Raw genomic sequence first — 26133 nt, 5'->3', positions numbered from 1 at the left:
CCGGCCCTGACTTACCCTTGCTGGGTTAGTCCCGCAGACCTTTCTAGTCTGCAATACAGCATCTTCACCCACAATCCATTGTTTGCGTCTACCAAGGCTTGTTGTTGGTCCTGCTGGCCACTGACCTTCCTGCACTCGTCACCTGGTGTGGGACAGCTCGTGGAGGGATCCTGTGCTCCTGCATTGTCGCCTTGGTTCCACTGCTGCTGCTTCATCCTCATATTGCTACAGCAAGAACCAAAGGTAAGAGCTGGTATTGTGCTCCTGTGCTTCCTTGTCACCTCTGGGTGGTTGGACTTTGTCCCCTCAGCTTTCAGGTTCTTTTCATCTGGATTCCATGTCCTGGTTCCACCGTTCTGGTCCACGAGACGCTGTCGCTGTTGAATATCCACAAACCTCCATTGGCATCTATAGGTGGTGCCGACACCACTTCACCCCTATGCGCCCTGGCTCCCTGGTGTAGGCATCCTGGTTCCTGGGGTATCCATGGGTGGGGTGGCTCTCCAACCTTTTTGATTTAAATGGTTCCATCTGGGTTCTTTGGCAAGGGTCCCAGAACTGCAAAATTCCAACCGCAACATACCCTGTGCTATCCTATGGATGCTCAGCCTGGTGTAACCACTCTGCACCCGGGTGCATTAGGGTCCCTGGCTACTCACCTTGGGTGGCTCCGTGTTTCTCATGGGGTCCTCCATCCTTGGGCACTAGTTCCGTTTTGGTACTTGCCTCACCTACCACTATTTTAGTATATGGTTTGCCCCCTAGCCACTCCCCCTTCCCCCCTGTGGTTTTCCTACACTACTTACCTTTTTCTAAAGTATTTCTTGTGGGTAATTGATATCTCCGGGCAGGAGATATATTAAGTAAGTGCCTAGTGTGTAGTAAGAAATATAAAGTAATTTTTACTCACCTTGTGCGGTTCTTTCTTGTGCCAAAAGCTTTCTGACTGACTATAGTGGTAAATGCACTTGCTTTACACCCTCCTGGATAAGCCTTAGCTGCTCTCCAGAGCTACCTCTTGAGTGCTCTGGTTTTCAGGGACCTAAACACTATCACTAAGGGTTGCCTGGACTCATTGTATAGTGCCTCATCATAGGTGGACACTATATTCTCAGACCGCCACCTACACTCTCTTTCTAATTTCTCCATCATTCTCTGATTGGAGGTCCCTTTTTTGAAATCTGTTTCTCAGCATACTTTCCACGAGGATTGGTGTGTACTCTTTATTCTTTGCATGTTGCTACGGCTAAGCACGCTGTGGATGCTCTTTCCAGCTGGTTTTGAGCCTGGATTCTATGGACCATTGTCCTTGGTCCCTTTGCATTCACCAATCTTAGGTTGCATCCCTTTTTGAGATTGCCTCTTTTACTGGTTCGATACCGTGTTTCTCATGGTCTTATAGCTTTCTACTCCCTACGGGCTTCCCATAGTCCTTCTTGGAGATCAGTCCTTTCGTGAGTATCTTTGTTTAACCTATAATCTTTTAGATAATCTGGACCCTTTCTATCGTTTGGACCGTTTTCTCCTATTTGGGGATCTTTTGTGAGGTCAGTTCGCAGCCCTCCTCCAAGGATGGTATTGTTTGGGTATCTGATTCTAAGATAAGGAATCTGTGGCTAGATGTCTCTATCAGATGAACAAGTTACTTTCCTTCAGTAACGCCTTATCTGGTAGAGAAAGTATCTTGCTGCAGATTCCTTATCAACCCACCCATCCTTCCCACTTTGCAAACTGAGGGCCCTGTTGTCTCCAAGATCCCCTCTTTACATACTACTACAGTTCTTTCAATCTGTTCTTGTTGATACAAGATCGTTCTCTTTTTGCCACACAGTTTCCAGAAACTTCTCCCCTGTGTGGCTCCGTGTTGTTGGCGTGAAAATAGTCTGGGAGGAAACTGATGTCAGTGCGTCAGGGAAGGGCTTATATGGACTCTGTTGATGTCACATTCGGGAGATGACGTGACTACGGACTTGCTCGAGGCCCTCTATGGACATGCATAGGTACTGCTGAAAAAATGTCCGGAACCAGTTTGCCCCCTGGGGAGGATTCTAAGGTAAGGAATCTGCAGCTAGATCGTGTCTCTACCAGATAAGGCGTCACCGAAGGTAAGTAACTTACTCGCCAAGTGCTTACATCCATGAAACACAACTTTCCTGACAGTCAGGTAAATTGGACAATCACTTCATCTGCTCTATTCTGTAGGACTTTTGGCATGATGCCACTCCCCAGGCACTCCAGGTACTTATTGTGGTGGGTAATCTGCAGTTAAAAGTATCCAATAGAAGGACAAGTTACTTACCTTTGGTAATGCACTTTCTGGTGGATACACTATTTCACAGCATATTCCACAGTGCCTTCCCTCCTCCCAATTCTCTGGAAATGCTTCTTTACCAGCTAAAAAGGTCCCAAATTATGAATGATTTCCCTGGCTCTGTCAATTTGTTCTATGCTCTGCCTCTAAGGAAGCAGAAGAAGAAAGGTACAAGAAACTTACATTGTCATACGCATTGGTGCTTATATGCGGCTCTGGTCTTTCTTTCCAGGCCAGTATCGAGTCACTGCAGAACCACACGGTGCAACCTATCGGCACACAGGAACATTGCTTAAGAATTTGCCAAATCAGTCTGGCACTTGGGGATATGTTAGAGATGAGGAGTCTACGGTTAGATAGAGTATCCACTAGAGAGAGTGTCACCGAAGATAAGTAACTTGTTCTTCAGTATACCATTAATTAAAGATTTAGAAGGCTTGCAAAGTCTGTCCTACCATACGAACACCAGCTTCCCTTTGGGAGCTCTATTTGTTCTTATCGAAGTTAATGGGTCACTATTTGAAACTATTCAAGGGCTTCACTGCAACATGTTTCTAGTAAAATGATATTATAACCTTCCCTTTAGCTCTTAGAGTTAGTGAAATTCAAGCCCACTCAACAGTGGAAGCTTACACAGCATGTCACGCAAAAATGGTGGTAATGAGAAGCTGGCCTTCCATTCGTGCCAGAATTCCACACTATCCAAATCATCACTTTGGTAGTGTTCTTTCTTCACCCATCCAGTCCAGAAGAGCATTCCTTACACTCTTTAGATGTTAGAATGGTTCTTAGTTTCTGCCTAGATAAAAACAAGTACCTACACAAAGCTGTTCAACTTGTTATGAACTATGGTTACATTTGCCAAGGTCTGGCCACTCAAGAACAGAAATATTATTTTTTTACTGACATGTAAAACGTCCGTATGAAAGTTAGTCCATACGTTCATTGCTTTAATTCTGATAATAAAGCGGACTCTAATATGGTCAAGCTGCTCTAAATACCCTTTTGATTAACACTAGATGTAGGGTTTCTCATTGTTCTCTAAGCTCAAGAGCCATAAGGGCCATGATGTTGTTTTGCTTGCTACTCTATTCTGACATTTATGACTGTAATTGAAGATCTAATGGTGCAGCACAACTATTTACGAGTAATCCTGGTTCTGCCTCATAGGAATCTTTAATTGAAGGTGACCTTTTATCCTCTTCCACTTCACTTGTTGGGCACCCTGAAAAATACTGCTATTCATTCCTAGTCCCAACTATCTCATTAAAAAGCCTGAGAGGTAACTGCCAGTACAAAGCATCATGGGTTACAGAAGCTTCTGGGGCCTTACAAGAAAAGAGGCCCTTTTCAACTCTTATAGTAACAGTCTATCAAGCTGCCCCTTTCCTTATTACTAGAAATGTAGGCAGCTGTTTATATACTAAAGTGCTGTAATTAAACATTTTTTGGTACTATGCAGTCTAAATTTGGAAACTCTTGCCTGTTATAGGCTTTTGGAGGGTCTCCCGCAGTATATTAACATGCTTGACTCCTCACCCTTTCTATTTATATATGGACATCTAGGTTTAAAGTGTTGTGGGGCCACCTCGCTCTGCAGGGAATTATTCGAATGTTGATGACTATCTGTGAAGATTACAACAATGCAGACCACCAGGTCTACAAGTAAGGTTTAAAGGGTCTACTGTTTCTTTTCACAAAAACATTCCTGTTGGTACGTTTTGCATGGTTACTACATTGAGGCTCACAGACTACACTGCCACTGCAGACCGCGAGGTGAAGTTCAGGGGCAAATATTCGACCCTCTAGCACTGCATTACCATCATCTTTAGTTCAGTCTATTACCCTATAATAATAAAGTGCTAATGTGCCAAATGTGCAAGGTAAATGCATCTAGCTTCCAGCAAACTGATTCAGTACATACACCTCCTAGTATTAAATGCTGTTTGAATTTCAACTTGTACAGTAATTTACATATATTGTTCAACCATCTGCCGCTGCATTAATGATCCTTTTTTTTTAGTTCAGTCTATTACTTTCATTAATATACTAAAGTGCTAATGTGCCCGATGTGCAAAAGTGCATACAATTCATTGAATTTGTGCAGCTGGTCCTTAGTCCTTAAATGAAGGTCCAGTGCTCTCTTGAATAAAACTTGTTTTTTCCCCTTGTATACAGACAGTTATGCAGAAAAGGCTTAATAGGCCTGTCCTAAAAATGTTAGCATCACTATTATTGCACTGCCTTCTCTCAACCTAAAACAGTATCTAACTGCATCCCTTGTTGATCTTATTTTAGCCTTTTTAAACAGGGCGCGTAAATATATCTTCCGTATAGACAACAGTTTGGGGCAGATACATATAATGAGTATAAGAGATTCAAATGTAGTTCCACAGAGAAGACAGGTTGGCCTGCCTTTAAGAGCTTGGTTCCATTTCCCTTCAAACTCTCACACCGGAATGTAAAGCAGTCTGAATCTTAGAAATGTTCTTTTTACATTGCCAGGTAGGTTTAGATCTAAATATTCTTGGCTCTGTGCAGTATAAGTGTCAATTGCTAAATCTGTCTGATTGGATTTTACAGCTTGTAACTGATCTGAGGCCCACTGCTTGGTAGTAAATGTGTTGCGAAGAAGATTTTTTCGGATGGAACAGTTCATTTGCCCCTGCGCCTGTAGGTCGGGCAAGTCATAGGATCCCAGTCTCGTCAATATAGTATGCAATTCTGTAGCTCTATATATAGGTCTCCGCAGCCCTTCAAATATTAGATGTTTAAGTGAAGATGGATCGGCCTTGACCCATTCAACAATATAATTCACAGTACTCTTGTAGTGCAGTGAGCCCAAGGACTTTAAACCAAGCTTCAATCTCATAATACAGTGAGGAGTTGACAGCCGTAAATACAATAAAGTGTGTACGCTTTTCATGAAATTCTTTTCAAAACTGAAGAAGACCTTGTTGCTTATTACTAGGGATATATACAATAAATATGGACCGGTTTCATATGTAATGCTTGAGTGATGGGCTAATCGCTTTTCCTCCAAACATATTTATGAATCTTAAAACCGATTTGGTAATCACTGTTGATTTCGATTTTCTACTGGCCAGGTGGTTTGACCAGGATAATTTATTATCGAAAATCACTCCAAGGTATTCGTACTGGTTAACTACTTCGATCAATGTTTCTCCTAATGCCAACCTTTAGCCTTTGTTTGCTGTCCAAAGGTTACAATTTTAGTTTTTTTTGGACATGTTGGCTATTAGTCCATTCTCTTTATTATAAATGTGCAATTGATTTAGTTGATGCTGGAGTCCTTTTGACGTCTGCGACAAGATCACTAGATCATCCGCTTATGCAGATATGTTATTTATGTGCCTCCTAACTTTGGAGGAATACCGTGGTCAGACTTTAATGGCATATCCATACCCGCAATGTAGAGGGAGAATAATAACGGAGCGATGACACAACCTTACCTAAGGCCGTTTTCAGTGCACAATTTAGGTGATAGCATATTGTTAATTGTTAGCTTTACCTGTCGCCATGTTTCGGAATGCAGTTCAATAATAAAATTCAAAAGGTTCGGGTCGATTTCCCCTGCTATAAGCTTGTTCCACAGTCTTTGCCGATTAACCATATAGAATGCTGTGGAGTAATTCACAAAACAGGCATATAATGTTGTTTTCTGCATACATGCTTTTTTTCAAGTAGAGCCAATGTTGTGATTCTATCAATTGTTAAACATCCGGAACAAAATACTGTTTGTGTTGTTGAAACTAATCATTTTTCCTCTGCCCAGAGCCTTAGTTTATTTTGGAGATGTTTAGCAAACAGTTTTGCTTCAAAAGCTAGTAATGCTATTAATCTATAGCTGGTTGGGTCCGATTTTGGACCTCACCTATATATTGGATGCACAATCGCTCCTTTCTAGGAAGATGGAATTTTCATTAACTCGATTACCTGTGAAAACAGACGTTCTAACAATGAGCTCCAAAAGGTTTTATTTAACTTGACCAGATGTATAGGGATACTATTTGGTCCATCTGCATTGGATGAGTGTGAATCTTTTATTAGTTCAGATATTTCTTTCTTCGTTATATCCGGAAATATTCCAACAACTTTTGGCGGTGTATAGTAACAGTTGATAGCTGATCAATGCAGAGCTTTAATATACGTTTCCCACTTATCACTTGAGATAAATAGATCATTTGGCTGCTTATATGAAGTTGTTCCATATCCCACCAGGGACCAATCCGCTTGTTCGTTCCGAGACTACATAGCATAATATAATTTTGGATAGGCATGGTCCTCACTGTTCCACTTTATTTGTATGTTTCTGTTCTTAAATCCCCTCTTTAAGCCTTGCAACCTCAGATCACGATCCTTAAACATTGGAAGTTTTAGTGTATGTCACACCATCTGGTGGTATACGCTCTTTGATTCAATTAATTGCTGAGTATTGGGTAAGATTGCTGTATATATTCTTGATGTCTGTGATTTGGTCACCAGGATCACTAGTATGTTCTTTAGTATGGATTACCAGGTAGTCATACAGTCATCCCCTACTTCCAACAGTGTAAAATCTTTTCTAATACATGATGTCAGGGCTCCATCTAAGTTAGACGCCTTGTCTTTCAACATGTTGTTCCAAATACGCTTTTTACTGTTAACAGCAATCATTCTATCATTATTAGCACTTACATGGGTCTTCCACTGGTCAAGTTTAACTTTGATAACTAGCCTTTGAGGATCATGATCACTCTCGGGTCTTTGTATGATAGCATAGATTTTACACAAGTGGAAATATGAATAATGCACAAATGTGTAATCTATGGTAGTAGACCCCATATACCCTCAGAAAGTTGATGCAGCTGGTTGGTTTTCTGCTAATCTTCCATTTAGCACTCTATATCCTGAGTTTACCATAAGATTATATGTGCTTTTGGTTTTTTTTTGTGAATAGATTTTTGGATGAGGGATATTGTTCCTCAAATCCGGTTCCTCAATACTTGCTAGTTTGTTTGCCGATGACAATAGAGTTAGATTAAAGTACCCTGTCACAATGACAAAAAAGTGACCGTATACAACCATTATTTGTTCCAATTTCTCAAGTGTTGTCCAGTATCTGTGCTTGGTTTTCACCAGTTGAGGTGGAAAATATATGTTTATAATTAACAGATTTGTGGCAATTTGGTTTGTTAGAAGGACTGGCAATATATATTCCGAGCAGAGCATGTTTTTATTTTTTCACTTGCTATACAGAGTTTATTACTTACTGATATTGTCAATCCTCCCCTCGGCCTTCCAAAAGCATTAGTTTTTGCTTTAATTTCATGTGTAGTATAATTTGAAATTGTTAGATTTACAAATTACCAGGTCTCCTGAAGACAAATTACACATTGTTCTTGTATAAACTAGACATTTTATTTCCAGTTTTTTTCGATTGTCGCTCATATCCTGCAGTGTTCCACGAAAGAATGGAAAAGTAATTATACCGTACTTCCCTAATTCATATTTATTTGTATTCTTAGTTCTCCTTCATAAGTATCTTCATTGGTTTGCAAGTTGTCATCCCACTTCCTCTTCTACACAAGGACCTTTTCTTTCATTTTAATCAGTCATAGCAAAGGGAGAAGCAAGGATGTATGATTTCATTTGCCAGGTTGCCAAAATAGGCATTCACATAAACCTTATTATCATAGTAAACAAGTGCCTTCCCTTCGCTCAAATAGCAAACAAGTGAAGCAACAAACCTCCCAAACAAAATTATTTACAATTTGTTACCTGAAATATAAACTCGCCTAACCAGTACACAGAGCCTAGAAGAGGAAGGAAGGAAATAGAGAGAGACTAAGGGAAAAGGATCATCTCAGCACTGGACTAAGAAAATATTCTAATCTCTCACCCCTCAAACAAGCAATTGTTTTATCAAGTTGTGAAATTTTACCCTGCTTCCAAGGCACAAATCCACCTGCCAAAAATCAAAAGCCCAACTAATTAGACACAACATCACCCTCTTGTCAATGTTTTTATTCCAAACTCCCAGGATCGGCACGTTGCTCAAATGGGTCCAGTCGCCCCACTCTCTGAATGCTATCACAGCGCAGAGGGTTGGAGTGATTAAGCAAGGGAAGGAAAGGATGGGGACAGCAGTGAGGGAGACCTACAACACAAAAAACCACAATGAGGAAATAGTCCAACTCCAATCTCTTATCGCTCCAACAATCTCTTATACATATACTTAGTGAAATAACTACCTGTAAAGAAAAATAACTTGGCGTTGTGTGAATATTCTTGTGCATAAGCCCTTCTCAGTTGAAGGCTCTCTAAACATAAAAAGAAACACTTTCAATACGTAGGAACACGTACCCTGTGTAGAGTTTCTCACACACAATCATGCGCGCTCTTTACCTACCACAATGTTGAAGAAAACTTGCATCACAGGGGGGGCTGGGTACTTGATACACACACACCACTATCCCCTGCTAAGAAAAAGAAACAAAGAACCACAAAAAGGTTTAACTGAAATCATCAAGTCTTTAGAACGTAAATATATAATGGGATCACAGCTCCTGCTTTATCATTAGCAACTGTTAAATCACAGCCCCCATAGGTCCGTGGTTACACCACGCAATGTCACGTAGCAAAAGTCTAATGGTTGTTGTAACTGATGTTAAGGCACATGGAATCCACTAGAACGTTGGTAAATCAATTTTGGCACCCCCCCACCTGGGTGTAGACATCGTGAAATTCCCCCCCCCCCCCCCCAACAAGCCTCACAGGGAATGGTATCTCAGCATCAGAGATATGCGCCCTCAAGAACGGTGACAGCGTCACCCTTACCGCCCTTGTAGCATTGATACACCCGACCAAAAACCCCTCTGCAGGATTTAGAACTCCGGCTCCTACATCGGACATCCTTAGAATATGAAGCACTGCTCCAGCGCCTCCGCCCAGCTTATGTGGCTTCCGGGTATGCACGTCATTCCAGTGCGTGCATGACCCAGGCCACGAGGATCAGGGGAAATGTAGTTTCGGCAGAACACGGCGATGCCGTCCACCGCCTCGCCGTATCTCTCGCCGTGAATTCTAGCGTATCGAAGCTAGGGAGGTGTGACTCCTCTATCCTCACCTGCTTCCTTCAACAAGGACCCGCTTATCTGCACATATGAAAATGCCATTTATATTTTGTTTTGTGTGACACATTTTTTGGACTAAGATGTCCACCATTGCTTCAATGTCTCTCAGATTTAATTCCTTTTTGACTTCTTTTAAGTCTTGCTCACGGCTTAGAGTCTCCAGACACAGCTGTGGCAATAAGAGAAAGCTTTTGCCTTTGTAGCAGCTCCCAGTAGTGACACTCTTCTGTGTAGTCAAGGACCAACATCATGGCAATGACTACAAATAGTCATCCTCTTAACAGAGTTTGGATGGGACTCTGTAGGGTTTATGCATTTCTACAGGTATGTCATTGGATCTCACAAATTCCAGCACATTCTTGACATTGCTTTTAGGAGCGAGTCTGCCTCAGTGAATCTAAGGACACCCAGCACCCTGAGGGATACCCAGCACCTTGAGGGATACCCAGCACCCTGAGCTTACCCCCCTCTTCTCAGATTATCCAGCAGTTCATGTCTACTATCCTGCCTCACAAGGCTTACCACCACATATTTCTGCCAAAATCCTCTGTCTTGTAGGGCAACCTTCGATGTGTTAGTGGACTGCGCTCCTACTAATGAAGTTGTAGATTACTATTCCACCTATAGGACTCTGTGAGTGAGCCCCTTCCATTTTCTCTATGACAGTCCTCATTTTAGCTTCTGTTTTACTCTTTTAGCAGTTCATGTCAGCATGTAGGGCATTGATGGATCATATCAAGTTTTGCTTCTCTCTTGGTCCAGCCCGCTTGATCCAAATGACCTCCTTCATCGCTCAAGTAGTGCTGACCCTTGCTGAGTATTTTGAGGTCTGAAGAAGTCCTTCTTTTTCTTCCGTCTCTCTTTTCCTTATCTGCAATCTGCTACACAAATGGACTGCCATCATCCCTGCTGCTGCACTTTTAAGTTGAGGGCCTCACTGCAGCGTTTTGGGATTTGAGCTGCCATAGCGATCTATGTTTCCCACTGGTGTCTCACCAACAGACCAGGGATGAGAATTCCTGGCCTAGATGAAGCAGGGCTAGACTCCCGTTGGTAAGTGGACACCACCAGCTGCCCTTCACCTGCTTTGCTTATTCCTCTACCCTTTGCTGCCACAGGAGAGCTACACTGAGGTGCCCCCAGGAGCCCAGTTCAGCTGCACGACTTGCCAGCTCTTTTGAGCAAGATGCTATACTGCCAGCCCCGAACTCCCAGTATTAGACCGGTCATCCTTAGGGTTGTCTTCCCCCAAACTTCTTGCCTGCTTTCCTTCTCCTTTTGCTCATTCTTTTTGTTGGCCTTAGGATTCTGAGAACTACTACTGCTGACCATTGCCAAAGTACAAATGCTCCTCCTCTAAACATGGTAACATTGGTAAATAGACAACTGGCGTATTTAGTTTACTTTTAAGTCCATTGTAAAGTGGTATACCGTGTACCCAGGGCCTGCAAATTAGATGCTATTAGCAGGCCTCCAGAACTGATTGTGCCAGCCTTACAAACAGCCTTTCAAATCTGCCCAGGCCTGCCATTGCAGGACCTGTGTGTGCAGTTTACTGCCACTTCGACTTGGCATTTAAAACCCTTGGGCAAGCTTTAAACTCCCCTTTAATTACACATAGGTTACCTATAAGGTAGGCCCTAGGTAGCCCATAAGGCAGGGTACTGTGTAAGTAAAATGTAGGACATGATTTTTTAAAGTTTTGTATGCCCTGGTAGTGACAAACAGCTAAATTTGTTTTTCACTACTCTGAGACCTACTCCTCTCATAGGCTAACACTGGGAATTCCTTAATATACTTTTGAGCTGTAATTCCTGATCATAAAGGAGTAGCTGTATCATGCTGTATATGTTAGGTGTTAACGTTACTATTTTAGAAATACCAGTTTTATAAAGTGTGCAGTTCTCTGCTCCTACTGCTCTGTTTCCCTGCAGGATACCTCCAGTACACGTCTGGGGTGATGTAGGAAAGTGCCCCTTTTTTGCATGGGTACCCCCCACTTTTTGCCTGATATCTGATGCACGTTGACTAAATTGCCAATCAGGTTCCCAGCGCCTGTGTTCTTTCCCAAAATCTTACCTTTGTTTACACAATTGGCACAACTCTGCCCCACATATAAGTTCCTTGTAGAGGGTACCACTGGTACCAAGGGCCTTGTGACCTGAGAGAGTTTCTAAGGGCTGCAGCATGTATTGTGCTACCCTCAGAGACCCCTCACCTAACACATACACACTGTCATTGCAAACTGTGTGTTTTGGTGTGGATAAGACTTAAAAGTAGAAATGGGGCATATTCCTCTGCACCATGCCTACCAACACTGCCTGTGGCATAGGTACGTCACCCCTCTAACAGGCTTCACAGCCCAAAGGCAGGATGCACTATACCACAGGTAAGGGCATAGCTGCATGAACAATATGATCTTACAGTGTCTAAGTTCATTCATAGAAATTGTAAGTGCAGTGAAGCCATATTGATTACATGGGCCGGGAGTTTGTCATTGCGAACTCCACAGCTCCATGATGGCTTTACTGAATGCTGAGAAGTTTGATATCAAACCTCTCAGCACAATAAACTCATTCTGATGCCAGTGTTGGATTTATTGTAAAATGCACTCAGAGAGCATCTTAGAGATGACCCTGGGAAAACAACCAACTATCTAGTGTGTAGCTAACTGGACTACACCAGCCTGCAACACACAGACATGTTTCTGACTCTCTGAGGTGGGAGCCCTCCTACTGTCGTGGGTCAGGAACAAAGCCTGCTTGGGTGGAAGTGCTTTTCACCTACCCCCAAACAGGAACAGCAGTCAGGGCGGCAAGCTTCAAAGGCTTCCTACCCTTTGATGTGCTAGCCAGTGCCTCTCCAGCTAGTGGAGATGCCTGCCTCCCTGACCAAGCCCCACTTTTGGCGGCAAGGTCTGCGGGAAAATTAGTAATCTGGAGAGGTGTGTCTCCTCTCAGCCAGGACCACCCCTAAGGTGTCCAGAGCTGGACTGGCCCCCTCTTTAGAAAATCCTCCATGTTGGTTGGAAGGATTTTAGCCAATCATGGAAGGGGATAGCCTCTCCCCAAAGGAAGGGGGCATAGAAAGGGTGTAGTCCCCCAAAATGGTAAGTAGCCCATTGGCTACTATCTGCCATTACCTGCAACGGCCCTAAATTCAGCATTTAAGGGCACCCCTTAACCTTTATCCTCAGATTCCAGCAACCTACGAATAAGAAGGATGAAGAAGACGCCGTGCAGCAAAGCCTGAAGATGACTACTGACTTGGCCCCATCCCTAACGGCCTGTCTCCAGTTTAAACAGCCGGTCCTGTGGCCAGCGACTTCCAGAAACTCAAGGAAGACTGTCAATCTTCGACAAAGACCAGATCTCCAGAGGACAGTGGCCCTGTCCAGAACAAACCAACTACAAAGACTCTGAATCCAGCTGGATCTGTGTCTCCTGCCCATTCTACACCCAGTGTCCATGGCCTGAGTGTGAGAGGCTCACCTGTTCAGTGAAGTCTCCCCAGCAATCCTGACCTCAGCTCCATCGGTGGCTGACCTCTCCTGGACTCCATGAAGACGCCTGCAGCCTCTTCACGAAGGATGCTCCTGCCCACGATCGGCTCTGTTAAACAAAATCAGATACCGAAAGGCACCTCTGCATCCTCAGCCCCCGACTTTGGAGAGCCCAGCCGAGGGTGCCCAGGCCTTCACTGATATCTCAACGTACCTGTCCAGCCGGTGGTCACCTTCGTCCAGCCTCCTGGTCTAAGTCTGCAGCCTTTTTGTGCAACCAAGATCCCCATTCACTGGCATTGGGCTCCCGGCGCCGATTTGTACCCTTTACCCGGCCTCCCCTGTGACGCTGGTGGTATATGTTTGGTGCTGCCTTGTGACCCCCCTGTCCTTGCCTTTTACCTAGGGCCTGTGCCCTGAAACAGTGGGTACTTACCTGCAACCAGGACCTCATGTGGGGGCCCCCAGTCTACATTGGCTAACATTGGGCTCAGTGACCTTTGTACCCAGTCGCTCCAGTGCCACTGGTGGTGCAGTCCCTACCTTGACCTGAACCTTTCCCTGTGTTGGTCCAAACCCCCAAAGACTGGGATTATAAGTTGCGTACTTACCTGCTAATGTGCATAACTGTTTTCCTCCCATAGGGTTGCATTGCATTTCAACCTATTTCACTAAATGTCTGTTTCTTACATTTGCTAAGGTTGCTACTGCTTGATTGATATTACCAAAGTATTTCTAATACTCCTGTGAAGTATTTTCTGCGCCTTACAACACAATACCTACTGTATTTGTAAAGTATTACTAATTTTTAAAACTGTTACTTAACTACAACTGAGTTCGTCTTAGTTCTAAAATACAAAAAAACAAAGTAATATTTTTTTAATACAAAACAATTGGTCCTGGATTCAGTCTTAGAGTGTGTGTAATCATTTCTTGACTGAGTGTGTACAACAAATGCTCAACACAGCCTCCTGATAAGCTTAACTGCTCATCCACGCTACCACAAAAGAGAGTAAGGTATTATCTACTTTAACCTCTGTAAAGCCTCTGTAGATCCACTCGAGTCTGTGCACACTATACCTTACTTTGGTATAGTATATACAGAGCCAGCTTCCTACAGTGGATGAGAGTTACACTTTGTGCATTCCTCTAGACATACACAAACACATAAGGGTAGGTGTGACAGGTAACTCATCTGCATTCTGATAGATATTCCTGGGTAAGAAGAGAGGGGGGGACTAAAATTTATACCTGAATGGGCAGTGTCCTGTTTCCACACAAAGGGCTGATTACCCCCACTGATAGTCTGGAGCCAGGGCTGAGAAGAAAGGACCTTGTTGCACTTCAAAGACCCTTCTTCAAAGTAACCCCCACTCAAAGGCAGAACTGGGTATAAGTATCTGGGTCTTGGACCCTACCACGACAAGACACTTCTTCACCTACCACTGGACTTTGACAGAAGAACTGGTGTGCTGCACAAAGGACTGATATTCCGCTGGACTCCTGACCTGGAAGGCTTGCCTTTCTGCTGTTCTGCTGCTCTCTGACCCTGCTGAGGGAGAGCTGAACTGTGCCTTGGTTCTGAAGAGATCTCCAAGGGCTTGTTGGCTTGCCTCCTATTGCTTGAGACTCAGGGATATCAAAATTCTCTACTCCTGCTCCTGTGCCTTGCTCACTGGAAGTGAACCCAGATACTTGCATCATAGAAATTGATGCAGCTCCAGTCTGTGCGTAGCAGAACCGGTGCATTGACCCTGTTGTGGGAGTAGAACCCGGGGCATCGCACTCGGAACCACCGCATCATGTCCGTAACCACAGCTTTTGAACCAGTGCATTGCCACCACTATGTGGAGAAGATTGACTCAATGCCCCTCCAGCGTGGATGAACCCGGCACATTGTCTTTGGTGCCATCGCACTCAGAACTAGCTCTTTGCTCAATGGACCCTTATGCATCGCCACCACCATGTGAAGAAAATTGACGTATCACCTCAACTGTTGGCATGACATCGATGCATCGCTCTTCTGCACCTCGGATCTTTCTATTGCGACCAATATCAAGGTACTCTGTTCACCGGGCCAGTGTGGCTCTTGTTCCTGGCCTGTGCTCCATTGTGGTCAGCCTGACTGTTAACTTTACCTTGGTCCAGCACAACCTCAAGTAACCCCTCAAGCGCTATTTCTCCTAAGTGCTATTTTTACACTTATTCTTTTAAAATTCATATCTCGACTTGTACTTATTGGAATTTTGTTGCTGCGGTCTTGTTTCATTCAGAATATAACAATCACTTTTTCTAAACCTGTGTGGAGTCTTTTTGTGGTGTTTTCATTGTGTTACTGAGTTTGTGTGTTGCACAAATACTTTACACATTGCCTCTTTAGATAAGCCTGACAGCTCTGTGCCAAGCTACCTGAGGGTGAGCACAGGTTATCTTTTAGTGTGTATCAAGCCTACCCTGACGAGAGTGATGGTTCCTTCTTGTACAGGGTGCATACTCTGACAGCCAGAAACCCTGTTTCTAACTCCGTCCATATCCACAAATTCTACTGACATGCCGGCGGGGCATGAGGGATCCAACTTCCTATTTGCGTGAGAAAAAACTCTTCCTCAAGTTTGTTGTGAAAATAAACTGAGATGGGAACTGACATTGGAAGGCATTACAGACTTCGAGTGACATTTAGTTGAGTGACATCACATGCCTGTTTCCCCCAGTTTTTTTTCCTTTTACTTTTAAAATAGGGCTGGGTAGAGTACATTAGGTACACCATATGCTTTTCAATGTGTATCCCTTTCAATTCGATTTTTTAGAAACATAATGGAACCCGATTTGGTATTACATGTATTCTAAAATTGTTTCCCTCCCGGTTGAAATTTATTTCTGGAATAACCCTTCCTTCTTTGCACTGTGTCTTATCCTCATGTTTAAACTACCTTGAGATCAATAATACCAAATATCCTTGCTTTCAACAACACCTTCATGACTTCTTAAATAATTAGTTTTTTTCAGGCACATTATTTATGTATTATGTATCATTTCCATTGGTCCTATTCAGTCTCACCTCTTGAAAATTCCACAACTGATTAACTATGATTTTTTAGAGATTCAGCTTGAGATGTTAGTATTCCTCTATTGTTTTCCTCTATAACAGGTTAAGTTCTACTTTGCTTAATTTGCTTGTTCGTTTTGCTCCAAGTGAGTAATAGACAGTTAAGGATGAGGTGTACATCTCACCTCCTGTTTATCCTATTTATATAGAATTAATTTATTTTATCTCTTGGGTCTGCAGTGTCCACACCTAAAGGGGCGAGTGCAGAAGATCCTACACTGGCAATGGGGGGAACCGCCATCCCCAGTTGCTGGACCTAAAATGGAGGAAGAAAGCCCAGAGGAGCCAGTCAACAAAAAGCTCCAAGGCCGTTCGGAACGTGAATTCTTTGTCAAATGGGCTGGCCTGTCCTACTGGCACTGCTCCTGGATTAAAGAACTGCAGGTATGGCTAGATCACAGACTTTTTTGACCAGCATTGACACTATCCAACAACATGTTGTTATTCAATGTTTGTAAGATATTAATGTTTTGTATCTGAGTATTTAGCCGAAATGAAAGTTGTTGTTTTTTTGTTTGAGAAACTGAACGGCTTAGCTTATGGTATTTAATTTGTATTTTGAAGGTATTTTATGTAGTGCAAAATACAGCTTCAATTAAGTACTGCTTATTTCAGAGAACCTATAATTGTGCAGCAGCTTCTGATGCTGTACAGAGAACATTGTCTAGTATTGTATTTGCATAGGCTTGAATCATTCCCTGCCATCAGACTTGGGACCCTTCTGTATCTTTAAAACAGCAATAAACAGTGTTTCAATTGATCTAGACACCAAAAGGAGTGTCTATTTAATACACCTTCATCTCTTTTGAAACTGCCTGAACTTCAGCACTTGCGGTGAATCTGCTGGGCATTCCTATTCCTCGAGAGGTCACCACAGCTCAGATTTCTCCCACTTGTCATATGTGATGGAGTCCCGGATTAGTACTCTGCTTTTAATCAGGATACAGTGTGCTGGCTCTGCATATGCGCAGCCTGCTCTTTTATTTTGAAGGACCTCTCACATGATTGCTGTGGGTTCCCCTAGATATCAACACATTGCTTGTGAATCATACACTAAAATTGGTCCCACCAGGGACAATTAACTTGTCCTGCTTTTCCACACAGTATGGAGTACCTGACAGTGGTGCAGGCTCTGCATTTGAAGGGGCATCACACTATATCCTGATATGTTTATGTCTGGAAAGTCAGGGTCAGACAGTGTTTATCACTGCTGCGAAGTCTACGCATTTGGACGCTCTGGGTCTCTGAGTGTGTCAGGTCAGCTCCCGGTCCAGCAGCTAGCTCCCTTCTCAGTGCTGTGTTGGAAAACAACTTATTGCATCAAGGGACTCTTCCATTCGCACCAATGGATCTTCAGAATATGCAACCAACCCCTGGGGCACCTCGACGCATTTTAGCCTTGAGCTTCATTTCCTCTGGACTCTACCATGGCACTATTAAGAATACACCTGGGACAACTTTATGGAATGCATTCCATTTAGTTTTATCCTACGTGTAATTTGAAAAATATCCTTAGCCTAACCACCACAATATCTGCAAACTCTGCCTCCCCAAGATAATGTTGGGTCATCCTGCAATGCCTGTCTTGCCTTCTGCTGTAAGAAGACTCTCCAGTATCATAGGGAGAGAAGGTGGGCATACCACAACATGTTGCGGTAAGTGTTGTAGGAAATGCCCCACATTTTGACACTGAAGACATTCCTGGCACCCAGAAGGAAGAGGCTGGTCCCCCGGCATCCCGCCCTGGCAAGCTCCAGAGGCAAGCTTCTCCGATGGCTCTGACATCGAGGAGGAGATCAAGTTTTTTGAACCAGAGGTTCATCACGTCACCCTCATCCTAGACAAAATTAATGCTGCATTTATAAATTGTGCCTCAAGTTCATTCTCAAGCCCTCAAAAGGTCAATGGCTGAGACAGAGCACTGCCCCCGTTGGAGTCGAGCTTTGAACCTGGAGACGGGCCAGAAACAGCATAGCTGGGGTGCCTCGTACTTGAGAGGTTGCATTGGCGCTCTTGATGCTCCACTGAAAGGCACCGGCGCTCTCCACACTGCGTATGCCTCTGGCATCAAAAAGCCACAATCCACAACAAATCACCCCAGCACAGGCAAGAAGCTGCTAAAAAATCTCTTTTGGAGCCGAAGCTGCTGCAGTCAAAAAGGCCTGCTCAGCAAATGCCACTGAGGCTGACTCTGAAACCAGTCTTAACACCTATATCAGACATGCCGGAAGGTATCATCTTTGAAAATCTGGCAAATGTTCTGGATGAAAAAAAAAAGATCTTCATCCACCTGGACCATGGGCAGGACTCAGTTGCATACCAAAAAATAGATGCCTCTCTTTTAAGGAGGAGCTGCAGGTTCTGCTCCCCTATGCCTATAAAGGTTCTAGACTCCACCACTTATCCTACAGGATTCCCACCACTATCATTCACACCCCCCCTCCTTCACCACCACATTTGCCTCCATGTAAACAACAGAATTCAGATTCAGACACAGACAGTCTTTATTATCCCCAGAACCCGTACAAGGGACCATTTAGGCCATGGAAGAATTATGTGGTGGACCCGCAGGATGACTCTGTCTTTGTGCCATACAGTCTCAGACCATCCCTACCAGATGACACATCAGCATACCGTGCAATATTTCATAGGACAACACAGCATCACTACATAAATCTACATATGGTGGCATATGAGGATAATTAGCTAGTTGAGACCATGTTCAAAACCAAATGCACAGTACACTAATTAACCATGTTTAAGGAGGTGCCAATGAGCATTTTAGAGCCCCGGTAAAGGCTTAGGGGGTAACCCCACACATAGAAAAAAAACACACTTCTGCTCCAGGTGAACCAATACATATTTAGGGAACAGGTAGTTCCAGACTCCCCGATAGTTCATACTTCCCATAGGAGGGCCTCTGCACAGACCATGGGAGACACCCTTACGTGACAAGGAATCAAAAAAGATTGACATGATAGGCTTGCGGGTTGCACCTGGCCAGGCACACATTCGCGTATTGCGAATATGATAGCCCTCCTTTGCAGATACAATAGATACCACTGGGAGATGCTGGGAAAGCACCTACCAGAGATCCACTGGAAAAGTGGACACAAATAGGTTTCTGGCATCAACACAACTAGCAACACTAATATGAGGTGTGCCCTCAACACAGCAGAAACAGCAGTGAGGACCATTAGTATCAGTCCTTAGCAGACACGCCTGGCTTAGGGTATCAGGATTTAGACCAGTGGTGCATCAGCACATATTAGACAGTCCCTACTCAGCAAGGAACTGCTCAGCCCTCGGTTGGACTAGATGCTCGAGAAAAAAAAGAAGGGCCCGACATAGCCAAGTCCATGGGTGCTCTTCAGGTCCCCAGTCCCAGGTCAGTCTTCAGAAAGCAACAAACTAGGGTAGGTGCCAAACTACAGGGCTCAAATCTGAGACCTTCTTATCAGCCATGCCAGCAGTCCTTTCAGAAACCTCAACAGCCCAAGCCCTTCAACAGAGGCACCTGTCGAAGGAGTGGGCAGAGAATAGGCAGAAGTAACTTTGCTAGAGGCTCCTCTGTTGCAAAGCAGTGGCTGCTCTTCCCTCCCTCAATCATGTAACACCTGTCAGGGGAGGGCTGAGGCACTCCATATTTCAGTAGGAAAACATAATCTCAGATCAATGGGTACTCTCTATTGTGCAGGAAGGTTATTGCCTCGAACTTCACACCCTACACACAATATCTCACCTTGTTCAGACCACCTTAACGTTTTGGAAGAAGAGGTTCAGGCACTCTTACAAAAGGGAGTAATAGAACCAGTACCTGCACACCACCACTAGCACTACCAGTCCTCTCCCTACTGTGCCAAGGTGACTTCATGTCAACCCTGGATCTGAAATATGCGTACCTTCATTCTCGATCCACTCAGAGCATCATCAGAACCATAGCTTCTTGGTTAGATTCTACCAGTTCAAGGTGTTACCTTTCAGAGGTAGCTCCAAAAGTGTGGCATAGGATGGAGTGGTTTACAGTGTAATAGCATACAGTGGATTGTCGTAGAGTGGAGTAAGATAGAGTGGAGTGGCATACACTGGAATAGTGTCCAGTGCAGTGGTATACACTGAAGTGGTGTACAGTGGAATGGCATAGAGTACAATAGCGTAGAGTGTAGTATTGTAGACTGGAGTAATGTAAAGTGGAGTACCTTGGAGCGGAGAGAGACACAGTGGAGTGGCGTAGACTGTAGTCATCGAATGGAGTGGTGTGGAGTGAAATAGCGTACAACATAGTGGTGTAGAGTGTAGTAAAGTAGAGTAGAGTTGCGTAGAGTGGACAAACGTAGAGTGAAGTAGCATATAGTGGAGTGGCGCATAGTGGTGTGACGTGGAGTGGCTGAGATTGGAATGTGGTAATTGAAACAGACATGAAAGTGTGTGAACGGATGTAGATGTAATGTGTCCGGAATATACATTCTCCAGTATTGGATCTTTCATAGATCCACATGCTTGAATCATTCCCCATCGTCAAAGTGGCAGTCCCACAGTATTATAGTAAAGCAGTAAGTAATAGTATTATAGGCTATAATGGCAATGGTAAGTCAGTTTAATAGCCTATGTATGTCCTTTTTCAAAATGACGAAACTTGAACTATAACTAGTCAGGCAACAGCACAGTCTAGATTCTCTTCCAGGGGATCCTCATCAATAGTCATAAGCACTGAATATTCCCGCCCATGTGCGGGGACCCCGGAAACAATAAAAATTATATATGAAAAACACATATATATACAGCTCTGTATATGTATAAACACATATATTATTTTTTCCAAACCAATGCAGCCCCCATAGTAGGCTGGACAATGTAATAATAATGAATGTAAACATTCCCACATAGATATAAATATCTAAATAAACACCATAGGGATACAAATGCACCTGAAAACTTTTTTTTTTTTTTTTAATGAGACAAACCTCATGAGAAAGAAAAAAACACTGTGCCAAACACAGATAAAAAACATTGTTAGCCTGCAGGCTGCATTGTAATACAATACCACAGAGACTGAAAAGCCTTGTACAGATAAAAACTGGCACCGTGGCTTTAAGGCAGCCCTGATCCCAAGATCCCATCATGCCTCAGGGGTGACAGTTGGGTCAGTTGTTCTTTCTGGCTCCTTCAGTCAGGACCCTGGAATTCAGCTCTCTTCTTTTTTTTGACTTTCTAGTCAAGAACTTACCAATTTTTGGTGATTTTTTTTTGCTTCATTCGAAATATTCTCCTGTTTGGTGAAGCATTTACTGACTTTCCTGACAAATTTGTAACTTTTTTCTGTCAAAAATGCCTTCCTTGTTCATGGCCTGTTCATCCTGTGGTAAAAAGAAGGCTACTTCGGATACACATGAAGTGTGTATCATTTGTCTACCTGACACACATTCTCCTGCTTCCTGTCGTCATTGTAAAAACCTTTCAAAGAGGACTTTGAAAGAAAGGGAGAGGATTAGGCTTTATGGCCTTTCTGAGATGCGGTCGACGTCGAAGCAGTTGATCCCTGTTTGTTCTCCATCGGGCTCGGCGTCGAAGACTCCAGCGGCGGGATCATCGTTGAGTGGTGAGGAGACAAGGGAGAGTCACGCTTCCAAAAGAAAGTCAGAGTCGAAGCAAGACCCAGCGGCGAAACGCAGACGTTCTTCGTCGAAAGCATCGCTGTCGAGAAAGCATCGATTGGCGTCAAAGGAGAAGCATCACCGTTCGGCGTCAAAGTCGACATCTAGGCGGAAGTCGACGTTGAGGGAAAGGCACAGACGGTCGCCGTCGAGGCGAAGATCATCGTCGAAGCAAGGATCGATGTCAAGGCAGACGCCTCCATTGGGATCGACGTCGAGGCAGGCGCCTCCGTCGACAAAAGTATCCATGATGCCAAAACAGCCATCCACGGCGAGGATACAGACGTCGAGGCGAAGTTCCCCGTCGGGTTTTAGGCCTCCGTTCAGGATAAGCCCTCCGTCGACGACAAGGCTCTCAACGTCGAGGCACGACTCATCGCTGTTTATCCAGTCGGCGTCACAGTCCAGATCTCCGGCGATAGGCTTATCGCCGTCGAGACAGTCCTCCGCTGTGGGGCTTCAGGAGACGTCAGGACTTAGATCGACGTCCAGGTCAGCGTCGAGACTGAGGTCTCCGCATAGAGAGACGTCAAGACAACGATCTCCCCCTGATGTGGCATCGGAACATGGTTCAGCGTCTAGGTCTCCACCTATTTCCATTTCTCCATCGGCTTCCGCAGGATCAGGATCTCCTCTGTCTCCTTCAAGATCCAGATCCCCAGAAGTGGTGAATTCTTCTTCAGGTACTCTTTCCCCAGTAGAGCATCCTCGACCAGCAGAAGCTCAATTGGGAGTGTCACCGACAATCCAAAGGCAGGAAGAGGGACGTGTTCCGGGACAAAGTCCCCTCAGATTTCTACCTGAGTCCATACCTCCACGTATACCTTCTATGGCACATGCAGTGAGCATTTCCTTGGCTAGATTGAGGAACCTTGCCCAACCAAGGAGACCAGCAAGTTCTCATTCTCGGGAAAGAGATTATGGACGACGCTCTCGTTCACGTTCGTCCAGGAGAAGATCGAGATCCACTTCTCGCAGAAGAGAGGCGGTGCGATCTGAGAAACGAAGGCGTAGGTCTCCTACAACTTCTTCATCCAGTCGTTCCTCCAAGAGAAGTTACTCCCCCACACTGTCAGATACGCCACCATCTCGAGTTTCTCCAGTGGATGACATCAGCACATTTCAAGAGGTTTTGGGCAGGGGAGCGGCCAAGTTGAACATTCCTATGCTTGTTCAGGAAACCACTTCCTCAATCATCTTTGAGACCCTTCATGAGAGGACGGTGGCTCGCCCACTGTTGCCTCTGGTTCCTGGGTTGCTAAAACCAGTGATGGACGTTTTCCTAACGCCGGCTACCATCAAGTCGGCTCCGGCAAGAATCCTTAAAAAATATCGTCCCGCTCCAGAGGATCCCCTGTTTCTCAAAGCTGATCCTCCTCCTGATTCTGTAATCACCGCGGCCGGTAGAAAAACACACTCAGTGGCGTTGTCGTCTACAGTCCCTCCGGACAAGGAGAGCAAGACGCAAGATTCTTGGGGTAGATGAGTATGCGGATTAGCCGCTTCCAACTTAAAGGTTGCTAGTGCCTCAGCGCTCTTAGGGCGCTACGACAGAGCGCTTTGGGATTCTCTCCAAAGATTCACAGACAGACTTCCTCAGGAGGATAGGAAGGATTTTGAGGAGATCCTGCAGGAGGGCAGCTTGGTTTTCAATCAAGTTATAAGTGCGGCAGCAGACAGAGCTACTCTGGCAGCTCACTCCTACGCCCATGGCATTTCGGCCAGAAGATCCTCTTGGCTGAGGTTAACGGCTCTTAAACCTGAGGCTCAAGCTAGGATTCTCAACCTACCTTTTTCTGGAACCTCTCTTTTTGGCTCACACACCGACGGCGAGATGGCTCGAATGAAATCAGAGCTTGAAACCATGAAAGCTGTGGGTCTGGAGAACAGGAAGGAGTTCCGCTGTCGTAAGGGATCTGACAGGCGTACCTTCCAACAGAGGGTTCAAACCCCTCACTGGCAAAAGAACCAAGACCAGCAAGGGCAGAAAAAGCAGCAATTCCAGTCTCGTCGATCATCAAGAGGACGAGGGAATAACTGCCAATCCAACAGCGGTAACAAAGCTCAAGGCAAACAATGAGCGATCGCTTCCTCCAACGCCGTCCACCGCTCCGGTGGGAGTAAGTATTTCACAACATCTCCAAGAGTGGCAAAACATCACCAGAGACAAGTGGGTTCTCACTACACTGCGACATGGATACTCTCTTTGTTTCCGGAGTCTTCCTCCCTCAATCCACCCAGTGCATTTGAATCATCAGCTCAAGATGCTACGGGAGGAGGTGGCTACCCTTCTTCTCAAATCGGCCATAGAAAGGGTTCCGAGAGCACAAAGAGGGAGAGGTATTTTCTGATACAGAAAAGAAGTCCAAAAACAGAGTTCAGACCCATCTTGGATTTACGAACACTCACCAAACATATCAAAAAAGAGAAGTTTCGCATGTTAGCACTCCACCAAATATATCCACATCTCCGTCGAGGCGATTGGATGTGTTCGCTGGACCTACAAGATGCGTACTTTCATATACCCATCTGCCAACGTCATCGGAGATACCCGAGATTTGTGGTTGGAACCTCCCGCTACCAGTTCAAGGTTCTACCATTTGGCCTGAAATCAGCACCTCGAGTGTTCACAAAGTGCATGGCGGTGGTAGCTGCTGCCCTGAGGCGCGCAGGAGTCTTCGTCTATCCCTATCTAGACGATTGGTTACTAAAAGGTCCATCACCCCAGAGTGTAAGCTCACAGCTGACACGCTGCCTAAATCTGTGTCACCGATTGGGGCTCCGGGTGAATTACAAAAAATCCACCCTCAAACCAACGCAAAGGATACACTACCTAGGAGCACTTATAGATTCCGAAGTAGGAAAAGTGTTTCCTTCGGAGGAGAGACAGTTATCCCTCGCTCAAAAAGGCAACCGTATCATGGCCAACAATCTGTCTACAGCGCGACAGATATCATCCCTGCTAGGGGCCATGGCATCTTGCATATGCCTAGTGCCCAACGCCAGGTTAAGAATGCGTCCTCTCCAACAGGATCTAGAGGACAAATGGGACCAAAAGGCTTCTCTTTGGGAGGACAAGGTGTGTCTTTCAACAACAGCTAGGCAGTCGATCAGGTGGTGGATGAGACCGATCAATCTATGGGTTGGAATTCCTTTTCATCAAGAACCCCCATCGCAAACATTGATCACCGACGCATTGCTCCAAGGATGGGGCGCGCATCTGGGGACTCTGCAGACCCAAGGGCTTTGGTCCAGCAGTGAGCAGCTGTATCATATCAACATGCTAGAGCTCAGGGCAGTCCATCTCGCCCTCCAAGCTTTTCTGCCCTCAATCAGAACGAGTTCCATTTTAGTACAAACAAACAACACCACCACAATGTACTACCTAAACAAGCAGGGAGGTACTCGTTCCAGGACTCTCTCGCTGGAGGCTCAATCTCTATGGCACTGGATCCTGGCAAGGAACATTTCCATAATGGCGGTACACCTGCCAGGCGAGCTCAACGTTCAAGTGGACTCGCTCAGTAGGCACTTTCAAGATCCAGAGGACTGGGTCCTCAACGACGAGGTGCTAGAAGACATTTTCAAGGAGTGGGGCCGTCCGCAAATAGATCTCTTCGCGGACAAAAGCAACACAAAATGCCGAGGCTTCGCCTCAAGGTACTATCGACCAGGGTCAATGGGGAATGCCCTTTTGATCGACTGGTCAATGACATTTGTGTACGCCTGTCCTCCTCTTCCGCTAATCCCGAAAGTGGTGACCAAGCTGCAACACTCAGCCACCAAGATGATCTTGATAGCACCGGACTGGCCGAGGCAGTGGTGGTACCCAGATCTCCTTCATCTATCGATCTGCCCGCACAGGCGTCTGCCATGCAGCCGGACTTGCTAACCAAGCTGCAGGGGAGGATTTTTCCATCCCAACCTTCCCTCACTGAGCTTAACAGCATGGCTCCTGAAGTCCTGCAGTATGGCCATTTAGACCTTCCTCAGGAATGTATGACCATATTGAAGGAAGCTAGGAGACCTTCTACAAGGCACTCATGCTTCTGTAAGTGGAAGAGATTTTACATATGGTGTATTCAAAATTAATATAACCCTACAAAAGGTCAAGAGGAAGTGATTCTACCTTATCTACTTCACTTAGCCAAGGCGGGATTGAAATTTTCCTCCATCAAAGTGCACCTTGCGGCCATTACGGCCTATAGGCGCTCTCCCTCTCAGCATTCATTCTTTAAGCTACAAGTGGTGAAGGACTTTTTGCAGGGCCTCAAAAAGGTTTACCCCCCGATAAGGCCTCCCTCGCCTCCTTGGGAGCTGAACCTGGTACTTTCAAAGCCTATGAGTCCACCTTTCGAACCCATACATAAGGCTACATTACAGCACCTTACGTGGAAAGCAGCCTTCTTGGTAGCTATTACCTC

General features: G+C 44.9%; 1 protein-coding gene across 7 annotated transcripts in view; it reads left to right on the top strand.

Moving 5' to 3' along the window:
- Positions 1-26133, top strand: part of CHD3 (chromodomain helicase DNA binding protein 3) — a 1560957-nt gene that overhangs the window by 548479 nt on the left and 986345 nt on the right. For all 7 annotated transcript variants that reach the window (XM_085639027.1, XM_085639025.1, XM_085639026.1 and 4 more), the window contains exon 10: positions 16236-16439. In XM_085639027.1, coding sequence (XP_085495153.1) covers positions 16236-16439 — 204 coding nt within the window. The remainder of the gene's footprint in view (positions 1-16235; positions 16440-26133) is intronic.

The sequence above is a fragment of the Triturus cristatus genome, chromosome 12 (genome assembly GCF_964204655.1).
Source record: "Triturus cristatus chromosome 12, aTriCri1.1, whole genome shotgun sequence".
Classification (NCBI taxonomy): domain Eukaryota; kingdom Metazoa; phylum Chordata; class Amphibia; order Caudata; family Salamandridae; genus Triturus; species Triturus cristatus.
This window is presented reverse-complemented; position numbering and strand designations above follow the sequence as displayed.